We start from the raw sequence: 12,497 nt of genomic DNA, 5'->3' as shown, positions 1-12,497 counted from the left end.
ATATATATATATATATATATATATATATATATATATATATATATATATATATATATATATATATATATATATATAATTTTTTTAAATTTCTTTTTAATTCGGGGACGGGGCGGGGCGAGGAGGGGTATCCCCGTCCCCGTCCCCGTCCCTAATCCCCGCAAAATTTCCCCATCTTCGTCCCCATCCCCGACGGGGACAGGAATCCCCGACGGGGACGGGAATCCCCGTCAGGGACGGGGCACATTGACATCCCTAATTACGCTAGTCACACTCTTGATGAAGCTCAGGTGAACTATGCAACAACTGAGAAAGAGCTTTTGGCAGTGGTGTTTGCGATGATAAGTTTAGGTCATCCTTGATGGGGAGCAAGGTAATTGTTCATACTGATCATGTAGCTTTGAGATATTTGTTTCAAAAAAATGATGCTAAGCCAAGGTTGATTCGATGGGTCCTTCTACTACAAGAGTTTGATTTAGAGATAAGAGATAAGAAGGGCATGAAGAATGTAGTTGCGAATCATCTATCTAGGCTGGAGGGCCGTGCGAAGGATGAGTTGCCTATTGATGACTCATTCAAGGGAGAGACATTGCTTGCTGTGAGTGCTTCAGGTGCGGATTCTGTGCCATGGTTTGCAGACATAGTGAATTAATTATCTGGTGAGTGGTTACATTCCTAAGGATTTTGATTACAACAAGAAAAAGAGATTTGTTCATGATGTGAGAGATTACTTTTGGGATAAGCCACTACTTTTTAAGAGATGCCCTGATGGTATTGTGAGGAGGTGCATTCTTAAGGAAGAGTTTGTGAGTGTTCTACATCATTGCCATGCTTCACCATACGGGGGCCACATGAGTGCTGATCGTACTGCTTTGAAGGTTCTACAATATGGTTTGTTTTGGCCTACTTTGTTTTCCACTGCTAAAGATTTTGTGAGTAGGTGTGATAGTTGCCAACGAACTGGTACTGTTGGTAAGAGACATGAGATGCCATAGAGAGGAATCTTAGAAGTTGAGCTATTTGATGTCTGGGGGATGGATTTCAAGGATCCTTTTCCTCCGTCTTTTGGTAATGAGTATATTCTGGTGGCAGTGAATTACGTGTCCAAGTGGGTGGAAGCAATAGCAACTCTAAGGAATGATGCGAAGATTGTGGTCAAGTTTGTGAAGAAGTACATTTTCTCCTGGTTTGGTATGCCAAGATCATTTATCACTGACAATGCGACTCATTTCTGCAATAAGTTGCTAAAGAAACTCCTGGTTAAGTATGGGATTTACCACAGGTTATCTACACCATATCATTCCCAGACCTGTGGGCAAGTTGAGCTGGCAAACAGGGAGATCAAGTCCGTCCTAGAGAAAGTGGTGAGTCCTAACAGAAAGGATTGGTCACTAAAGTTAGATGATGCACTTTGGGCTCTCAGGACTGCATTCAAGACTCCTATTGGTGTGTATCCCTTCAAGCTTGTCTACGGGAAGTTATGCCATTTACTTGTTGAGTATGAACACAAGGCTTATTGGCAGTTTCAAAGGTGAATTTGGATGAGAGTTTGTCACGTGAGAAGTGATTGTTGTCTTTGAATGAGCTTGAGGAGTTTAACATGGATGCTTATGAGAATACAAAGATTTACAAGGAGAGGACCAAGTATTTCCATGACAAGAGGATCCTAAGGAGAAACTTTGAGCCAGGTAACCATGTGTTGTTGTATAACTCAAGGCTCAAGTTTTTTTCCTGGGAAGCTGAAATATAGATGGGTAGGCCCGTTCAAGGTGATTGAGCAGTCTCCATCTGGTGCGGTCACCATTGTTGGCACTACTGGAGATCCATTTGTGGTTAATGGTCAGAGGTTGAAGTATTTTAATACTCTTGACTCAAAGGAGGAGGTGGCTAATTTGGTTTAGGATCTCTTTATTCCCATCTACACTTGATGTTCATGAGGTTGAGTCGAGCTAACGACGTTAAACTTAGCGCTTCGTGGGCGGCACCCCATGTTATCCTTTACTTTTTCGCACTTTATTTTACTGCATTTTCATTATTTGTTTTAGTTCAAGATAGAGTTAGAAGTTTTTCTATGCTTAAGTGGTGTTATTTGGGTTGTTTTTGTGTGAGGTTTGCATTATTTTACTTCTAAGAGAGTGGGGAATGGCTGGAATTAAGGTGCTTATGATTTGGTTAGGTTTAGAAGTGCTTTAGAGGTATTTTGAATTGATTTGCAAGTGCGAACACATAGTAGTTGGCGTAACGGAGCGCCGCCCTCACGGCCACCCACACGGCCGTGAGCGTGGCCGTGACAATTAGGTGGATTTACAGTGCGTTCTGGGCATTTGAGAGCTCGGGTTTTATATTATTATTTGCCCCTCAATTTAGTGGGTTTTGTTGCTTATTTTCTTTACCTTCATAAATTTGAGACTCGTTTGTGTGTTACATTTAAGCTTAGTTTATTCACAACGAGAAGCAAAGGAATGATTTTTGGACATCTTGGACAAGTTTCGGAAGCATAGGAATCTACTCAAGGACGGAAATGAGCAGTGGAGCACAAAAGGAGTCAACAGGCAAAAGGAGAGGGCACCACACTGCCAGGCACACGGCCGAGTGGTTGCCCATGACCTTTTCTGTTGTCCAGTACTTAAGGTCGCGATTTCTGGTTTTTTGGGATATTTGGAGCCCTAGTTTAGTTTAGCTTATTTTCCCTCTTCTTCAGAGTTTACCTTAGCATAGTTTAGCCTAGATTTACATACTTTGACTAGTTTTTAAGCTTGGAATCGTGGATTGGATTCGGATTTACTCACCAATTGTTAGTAAAGTTCTTCTTCTCTTTATCAATTTATTTCTCAGATTTGTTATGATGTTTCCCAAGTTTCTTTCTTTCTTTGTTTTAGTTACTTCAATAATGCGTGAGTAGTTCGTTTATGGGTTCAGATTAGGAATCTATTGCTATTCTTGATGCTCAATTTCTGATTATTGCATAAAGGGGTTGAATTGTCCACCTAGGGTTTATGTTGAATTGTGGATTGAATTCTACTTGTTATTAATTGATGGCCGTAATTGGTTGTTAGTCTAGGAGAGGATTTCATTACAACGAAAATTGGGTGAAAGCCTCGAGCCTTACCAATTTCAATCTAATTTTTCCTGCAATGAGAGTATTGTAGAGGTAATTTGGGGGCTTACAATGCTTTTGTGTTTTAAGGTTATGATTGATACATCATGAAACTAGTACAATTTTAGCTTAATTCTGTTTACTGATTACGAAAGTAGTTGAACCGAATTCTTGCGTGCATTGCCAACAAATTCCTAGTTTAATTGTTCTCCCCCTAATTCAGAGTTAGAGCATCAAGATTGCAATTCGATCTCATTAATCTAGCTCATTTCTTTATCTTACAATTTATTCCTTATTTAATTTGCATTCTTATTATTTTCGACACATAATCATCATTTGGATTCTAGTGAACTTTATCACTTTAGTGCCTAGAATTTTATAAATCACACAAATATGTGTCATAGCCCCAATGCTCAATGGAACGACATTCACAGCCTCATTTTTACTATGACTACTTTACTCATCAGTTATCAATCGGATTATTTGAAATTGAGTAGAAATGACCTAAGTCTTATAGGCAAAATAAATAGGGGACTAAAATTCCAAACTTTTGGTATCATCAAAATCTAAATTAAAAATGTTCCTAACAGCTTGGATTTCTTCAAGCCATGTTCTATCATCTACCATTGTTCTATGGAAGCACAAATTGCACTTGAAGAAGACAAAGCACTTTGACCCGTGAATTAAGAATTTTTTCATAAAAATAAATATACAAATATAGCCGGCCAACCCACTTTAATTTATGTAAAATACAAAAATGTCCTCGTATTTAACTTCACTTAATTAAATATGTTTCTTGATAGAGTACTAAAAATGATCATGACGCAATAATATTATTATAACTAAACAGAGAATGTTTTGAACCCTCTGCTTAGCTTAGCTAGGGTGATACCCTCTGCTTCTAGAACCACATAGGCCGTCGAGATTTGAGAAAATCCTCCCGACTTGTTGTTTGACTAACCTATCTAACAATATTAATTGATCCTAAAATCGTCTACGACCTTCCAACTTGTAGGTCGAGCTGTAGTTGAATTGTACACTTCAATCTCATCCACATGGAGCTAGGCCCATTTTTAGTTGCGCTAGGATCAACTTCTTCATTAAGTAATCTATTTGCACATAGCTGAAATGATTACTTGTAAGTAATCTTCAAAGTTAATTGTCTTCTCAATCCCAAAAGTTCGAGTATGTAGAATGAGCTGAGGTGTTAGAGTTATACATGCATTATTATCTCATCATCACAAATTTTGAGTTAATTATTTAGTTGTCGGTTTGGATATGTATGCATGACGGGCATGCATTCACACTTATATTACACATTTTTCCATGCTTGCAATAGGCGCTAGGCGCTAGTCGGGCGGTATATTAGCGCCTAGCGCCAAAGCGGTCTAGGCAGCGCCTAGGCAGTACCTAGGCAGTTCTAGGCGTCGACCTATAAAAATAAAAAATTAATTCATGTGTATGGCTGTATGTCATATATTATATTATATATATTATATATATCTCTCTTACTTCTCTAACTTATATAAATAAATAAATTTAAATATATATATAATAATAAAATTAACAAGGTCGACTCGCTCGAGTTAACTCGGCTAACTATTCCGAGCTGGGCGAGTTAACTCGGCCAAATTCGGCCTAGTCGCTAGGCGTCCTCCTAGGCGGACACCTAGGGAGCAATTCGCATCGGTCTAGAAGCGCCTAACACCTAGGCGGGTGCCTAGGTGGCCTATGCGGGGATTTTTGCAACATTGCATTTTTCTTGATGAAATACAATCGTGTGGGCATTACTAAGCTAAATATGTGGTTAGTTGGTTACCACATGACTAAAAATAATAATTCATATCAAGGGATATATATCTCTATATTATTAGTTGGCAGGCGTAGACAACATGCAAGCTTAATAAATACTCCGTATCATTTTCGACAACATTGCAAGTTACGTTGCTGGTTGCAGGAGTTCAATACATATCATTTTCTTGATCTATCAGTGATCATCATTTGCAAGTTGCTGGTTGCAAGTATTCATATGCAACATCATTTTCATACTAGTGTTAAAGATGGGTATAATATGTTTCACCGTACACGATAACATGGGTCTACAGACTTGACTTTTATTGCAAGTTGTTTGATGGAAACAACAAAATTAAGGCCCTGTTTGGTAAATAATCAGTCTATCAGCTAATTTTTCCTTATTTGATCACTATTAGTTGTTTGGTTAATAAGCTTTTTGTAACTCTAAAATACTAAAATTCAAAAGTCTACTCAAAGCAGTCTTTTCAATTAGTTTTTTGAGAAAAAAAAATTATACCAAACAGCTAATCTATCAAACAACTTTTTACAATCAGCTAATGTTATTAAAAAATCATACCTTCTAACCCAAACAGTCATTTACCAAACATGGCCTAAATTTTTTTTAACATGATATTATATCTGATCTATCAAATGATTTATTATTTGATCGATACTCAAGTCAAAGAATAACATGAGCCACAAGAAAATGGCAATAGGTTGCAATCAAAGCGAATAGTTACAATGAAGAACACTAGTGAAGTTAAAGTATATAATGAGTCCAATCTGTCAACCAAGGTTTAACTCATATAATGTTGAGATGTACTTATCCCTATAATATTGTCTCACTTTAAAAATTTCACATCAACAAATTTACAACTCTTTTACTATTTTTCTACATCCCTAAATCGCCGCAATACCTTTTTACTTTCAAAAATGATCTCACATTCAAATCACATCAAAACAAAATAAATAAAAAAAATAAAAATGAAAACAAAAAAATATTAAAAATAAATAAAAATAAAAGTACAAAAGATTGTTGCAACAGCGGCAACCTTTTGTTAGGTTAGCAAACTTACTACAGTAACATGTTTGCTAACCATATCATCTTATAAAAAAATGTTTTTCAATGTGTCACCTCATCTAATAAAAGAAAGATTGGTTAGGATAAGGACAACCTTACTCTACAGTAACACAATCTCTACCATCTCTCAATGGTCATGGACAACTTTTAATTTGTAGATGTACTGACATTCAAATAGTAAGAAATTAAAATTGGTCATTTTACTCAACTCAAAAAGACCTATAATTATATACAATTATGAAAACAGTGAAATGGCCTTATTCAGAGCACACCAATTGAGACTACAAACTTGAGGAATTGTTGCAACCTTCAAGTTGCATGAGAAATTAAATTTTGGGGGAGAGAAATTCAATATTTTTTTAATAGAATTAAATAAGTTAGTTGGATGTGGAAATTGAACCTATATGCAGCTATACTAGTCCCGAGCCAGCAACAAATTATTGTTTCACACTGTTTGACTCATTATAATTGAATTGATCAAATCTATGCGTGCTTTCTTTTTCTTTTGTATATTTCATTTTTAGATCACACTTGTCTGAGACAGTGTCACGAATCATATTCATAAGACGGGTCAAATCGGGTCTATATGTACAAATATCATACTTATATGTTCAAATGTAATAATAATTAGGAATAAAATTTTTGTCACTTATAAGGAAAAATGTAATACCTTTGAAGAAAAATGTATAGTAATAATTTTGCATTTTGTTGTAAAAGTATTATATTTTCCATCAAAAGTATTACTACGTACATTTTACATAATAATAAATGTTCCCCTTACTTAAAAAAAATATAATACTTTTGAGAAAAAAATGTAATACTTTTAAATGAAAATGAAAATGTAAAAGTATTACATTTACCATTATAAGTAACACAAATTTTATTTCTGATTAGTATTACATTTGAGCATATAAGTATGACATATGTGCGTATAAACAGTACATTTTTGCATTGATCTGATCCGACCCGACCCGTCTCAGAATGAGACGGTGTCACACAAATTTTTGCCCTTCGATTTTTAGTACATTATTTAACAAACATAAATTTTGAATTTATGACGCGATAATTTTGAACTTGTCACCAAGTTGCAGACTATGCTTTCAACTTGACACACTGCTTCAACAATGTGGTCAACAGTACTTTGTTTCTCTCTCTCTTCCTTTGAAGAGAATGTGTCAAATATGCCGCAAGGAAAACTCAATTGGTTGTAGTAGTGATCTCTCAGAATGAGGGGCTCCTTTGTGGGCAATGAGTAAAAGTCTATCCTCTGTTGGTCAATTGAGTCATCATTATTAATCTTTTCACAAATTGCCGGGTCGGAATGTGGAGACGCTTGGAAGGGCGATTCCACCTTTTGTCACAAGATAATGTGTCAAATATTTTAGCTTTGATTTTGACGTGATAATTGTAATTTTGTTTTCAAAAAAGTCTTCAAGCACTAGATAGGATTACTGTCCATGTTGAAGAATATGTTGGTTTTTCCAACAAAAATATGAGTTTTTTTCAACAACTACGTACTTAATTAAACATTAACTTCTCACTCTCTTTATGTTAAATATATGTTTTACTTTTTACTCCATTCATTTTATTTTATTTGTCTAATTGAATTAACAAAATTCAATTTTTTACTCCATAATATTTATGTTAACATTAGGAAATAGTTCAGTTCTTTTTGTTTAAAAATTTTTTTTTGCTTCAACTAGAAATGTCAATCACAATTTGAAATCGATGGGTTGACTCAATAAACCCGAAAGCTTAAATCAACAAGTTCAATGGTCCGAACGAGCTAGCTCAAAATCTAGTGGTAGCCTGATTGCGCAATCCACTTAAAAATATTTTTTGATTTATAAATGATGTTGAACAAAATATATATGAAATTAATTTATATGTAAGTTCACCTTTAGTAATTTTTATTAAATCTGTAAATAAAATTTTATTAAATTTATTACAAAATATTTTTTTTTAAATAAATAATGAAAAAATTTATTATAATTATTACTCTGTATCTTATACTGTAAATATATTAATTCTTTTTAGTTGGAATTTGAAATGAAGGTTTATATTCATTGAATGAACGATATATGTATAAGTTTATATTTATTAGTACAAATGTACTGATTACAAAAATTGAAAGTTTAAAATGCTAATTTAAAAAAAAAAATTAATTAATTTTGTCCGATAAGATCGTCAGCCCGAGATTTTAAATTTACGGTCAAGAATTTAAAAATTAACCATGAAAAGTAAAAGATTTTCCCAAACTGATAAGCCTCACAATTTAATAAGACTAGCCCGAAATTGAACAATGAGAGCGGATTAACATCCTTATTTAAATAGTTGAATTGTGATCTGTTAGTTTTATGTCCTTTCAGGGCTCGGTCCCGAAATAAATTGGAAAAATATCTTGACAACCAATAATATCCTTTTGAGGGCCAACATATGTCATTATTATGCGGATTTCTTTATACAAATTAAATTTGAAGAAAACGATATGACTATATGGGGCGCGTTTAGGTGCGAACGCTCGCTCAGGAAGGAAATGAGAATGCTTCGCAGTTGTATACGTGTCCAACTCAACGAATCAGATAAAATTTTAAAAAAACGACGCGGTGGCATTTTTGTAAATAACTCAAACTTTGGTGCAAGTAATTGTGTTATTAGTGCACTTAATTTCACTTAAAATTGCACCTAGTTTCACTTATAAGTGCAGCACCTATTTTTTTCAATTACAAGTTACAAGTGCACCTATTTCTTACTTACAAGTGCACCTATTTTCACTTACAAGTGCAAGTAATTTACTTTATTAACATTCATGCATCTAGGTGCATCTACTTATAACGCTAGGTGCAACTAGTTATAACATTATGTGCACTTATTATTGAGCTCAGCATACATTTTACTTGCACCTGTAATATATTTTACTTGCACTTCTGCTCTTATTTTCACTTACAAGTGCAAGTAATTTAACTAATTAACATTCATGCATCTAGGTACACCTAGTTATAACATTAGGTGCACTTAGTATTGATGCTCAGTGTATAATTTACTTGCATCCGTAATATATTTTACTTGCACTTATACACCTATTTTCACTTACAAGTGCAAGTAATTTACATTGTTAGCATTCATGCACCTAGGTGCACCTAGTTATAACATTAGGTGCACGTGGCGCGCTAAGAAGCGTTCTAAGTTCTTTCCTGGGCGGGTGATTCTCACCTATACGCGATCCATGACTATATTTTATGAAATAAAACTATTCATATATGTTTAGATTTTATTAAATAAAAAAATTACATAATTAAAAATTATCGTCCACACTTCAAACAAAAAAATAAAATAAATACGTCAATAAGAATAGAAAACAAAGTAAAAATTAAAGAGTGAGTAATTTGGTATTATTGTGATCTAGGAGCAACCTCAATACTAAGATTTTTTCTTGAAGTTTTTTGTGGTCCAAACATTCACATCATCCTCCACTATCTCACTCAATCTCATAAAGTCTTTCTTCCCATTAGTTTTAGAATTTTTCTCAGTTTGTTGTGGTCCCACAATTTTAATTCACTATATTTTAATTATTTCTTTAGTTATTATCATTATAAAAATTATAATTACAATAATTATTTTTATTATATTTAAATTAAACATATCAAAATTAAAATAAATTTTATAATTATAAATGTTAAAAAATAGAAGAAGAAGTTGGTTGTTGCTATTTGCAACGGCCAAAAGAAAATACAAAACCATATAGAGTGGAAACCAACTAGCGGATACTTTGAATGTTCCAAGCGGGCGCATGTAGCACACACGCTCGCTTGGGCAGCAATGAGATGCAATTGGGCATCTTACCTTTAATTTTTTTTTAATAACCTGTAAAAATTGGGTAGTTGCATGATAAAAAAACCCCAAAAACCTTGCATCTCATTTGTGTAAAAATCAAGTTTAGGCGCTAGGCGGCGCCCAACGTAACCACGATGATTTTCATCGAAATCATCCATCTCCACAGTCGGGCGCCTAACCCACCTAGGCGGTTGACTGGCTGGGCGTTTTTCTTTAATATTTTAATAATTTTAAATCTTAAACATTTAAACTATTAATGTTATAATATATTAACTAATACTCTAACAGTGTAACAAGTAAAAACTTAATAAAATAATAAGTAATAAGTAATAACTAAATCAAACTAATAAGTAATACACTAATACTTAATAAATAATAACTAATAACTTAATAAGTAATAACTATTAACTTATTAAGTATTAACTATTTAACTATTAAAGCACAACGACTTAAACTATTAAACACTTTACAATTATGAACTATTTTTAAAAAAATTAAAAAATAAAATAAGATAAAAATTGTGCGCCCTAGACGCTAGGCGCCCCCCTCCCCCCAGCGCATGGGTGGCGCCTAGCAATTTTTTCAACCTTGGTAAAAACAACACACTTGGTTTTTTCTTCCTCAAAAACTGAGCAAAAATCCCTAACGGGGTTGCTCTAACACATAAAGTACGAGTTAATAATCAATTTGGTCCCTTAACTATTAGAATTTCACCACTTGATCCTCGACTACCAAAGTTGCTCATTTTAGTACCTAACTATGCAAATGTTAACCTAAAATGTAAGTTTATTGTGGATTTGGAGACCAAAGACCAAAGTGGTGAAATCCTAATAGTTGAGAGACCATTTTAGGTAAAAATTACATAGTTGGGGAGAAAATTAAGTAAATTTGGAACTCGAGAACCAAAGTGATGAAATCCTAATAGTCGATGGACCAAATTGGGTATTAACTCCATAAAGTATATTATTATAAGACATAAAGTAATTTATACATTATTCTAACTCATAAAATATATTTTTATAACACATAAAGTATATTATTCTAACTCATAAAATACATTATCTTAGCAAATAAATTTCATTAATCTAACACACAAACTACATTATTCTAACTCATAAAATACATTATCTTATCTTCAGAATGTTCATTATTCTAACACGTGCGCGGAGGAATGAAATTTTTAAAAATCAAAACGACGTCGTTTTAGACCGTGGTCCACACAGTAATTTGACAAATTAAAGTGAAACTCCTGCACGGTAACTTTTATGACTCGATCCTACATTCTTGCTCATAATTTGTCACATAAAAACTAAGCTATTGGTCCGTACATGATATATTTTACTTGTCTATAATAAATGTCATGTAAAGTGTTCTCCTTATTTTTAGTCTTAATAAATGTAGGGTATTTTTACTAACTAATGAAGTTATAGATGTTGTATTTACAAAAGGTCTAATTTTTAAAATTTTAAATATTCTTATATTTGGTTAGAATTAAGGTACGTAATATAAGTTAGTTTGGTTGAAGTGTAATCATTTATATTATAATGGTTATTTAATTTTAATACCCTTAATCTAGTTATATATATTTTCATAAATTTCAAAATTAAAATAAATAAATAAGGCAATAGTAAAAAAATAGAAGTAAAATGATTTAAAAATAATTTAAACTTGAATAAGTGTATGTCTTGAGTAGGACGGAGAAAAGTCAATTGGTTAAAATGACAAAATTAGTAAAAAATCAAAATATAAAAAATATTCGAACGTAAAAATAATTAAGGAAGAGAATGTCATCTCGCAATCCCTTCAAATAAGTAAAAATCTTATGTAAATGTTAAACTGCATTCTTTGAGAAAATTACATAATTTAAACTAAACATAAAATTTTTATATCCCCAAACAAATATAACATTAATTATTTTATATATCTTGAACCAAACACTCTTAATTTTTTTTAGCAACGAGAGAAATCCACAATCACTATTCAAGAGTGTGTACTATATAAATCATGTCTTATAACTTTAATTGGCAAAAGACCATAAAATAATTAATTAAATTAAATTTTTCATAATTGATTGACTCAGACTTTTAAAAAATATATATAAAAAATTAAATTCGTAACCTTTTTATAACGGCAAAAACTTGTGTGAGACCGTCTCACCATGAGACGGGTCGGGTCGGGTCGGGTCGGGTCATGGTGCACATGTAACACTTATATGCACAAATGCTATACTTATATGCTCAAATGTAATACTAAACCAGAATAAAATTTTTTTTACTTATTAGGGTAAATGTAATACTTTTAAGGGAAAATACAATACTTTTATATTTCGATTTAAAAATATTACATTTTTCCTCAAAAGCATTATATTTACCCTTATAAGTGAGAGACACTTGTAAACATTACTTATTATGAAAAATGTATTACTTTTTCTCTTATAAGTAACAAAAATTGCATTTTTTATTAGTATTATATTTGAGCATATAAGTGTGAGATTTGCACATATAAGTATGACATTTGCATGGTGTTTTGACCCGACCCGACCCATCTCACAAATAAGAATCCGTGAGACGGTCTCACACAAGTGTGACCCTTTTATAACTAGTTTCTCTTTACCATACCTACACCCCGTAATTTGGATAGAGTTAAGTCATGTTGCAAAAAAGATCCTACAGCCAACCCTACCATCGTGTTTGG

The 12,497-nt window shown here is 33.0% G+C and overlaps 1 protein-coding gene across 1 annotated transcript in view; it reads left to right on the top strand.

The window, feature by feature from the left end:
- Positions 1-1,031: 1,031 nt before the first annotated feature.
- LOC116033112 (protein FAR1-RELATED SEQUENCE 5-like) overlaps positions 1,032-12,497 on the top strand; it is a 42,217-nt gene continuing 30,751 nt past the window's right edge. Inside the window, exons 1-2 of the mRNA XM_031275865.1 lie at positions 1,032-1,528; positions 1,748-1,892. Of these exons, the coding sequence (XP_031131725.1) occupies positions 1,032-1,528; positions 1,748-1,892 (642 nt within the window). The remainder of the gene's footprint in view (positions 1,529-1,747; positions 1,893-12,497) is intronic.

This window comes from Ipomoea triloba, chromosome 10, assembly GCF_003576645.1.
Source record: "Ipomoea triloba cultivar NCNSP0323 chromosome 10, ASM357664v1".
NCBI classification, from domain to species: Eukaryota; Viridiplantae; Streptophyta; class Magnoliopsida; order Solanales; family Convolvulaceae; genus Ipomoea; species Ipomoea triloba.
The sequence above is the reverse complement of the archived record's forward strand: the minus strand, read 5'-3'. Positions and strand labels throughout refer to the sequence as shown.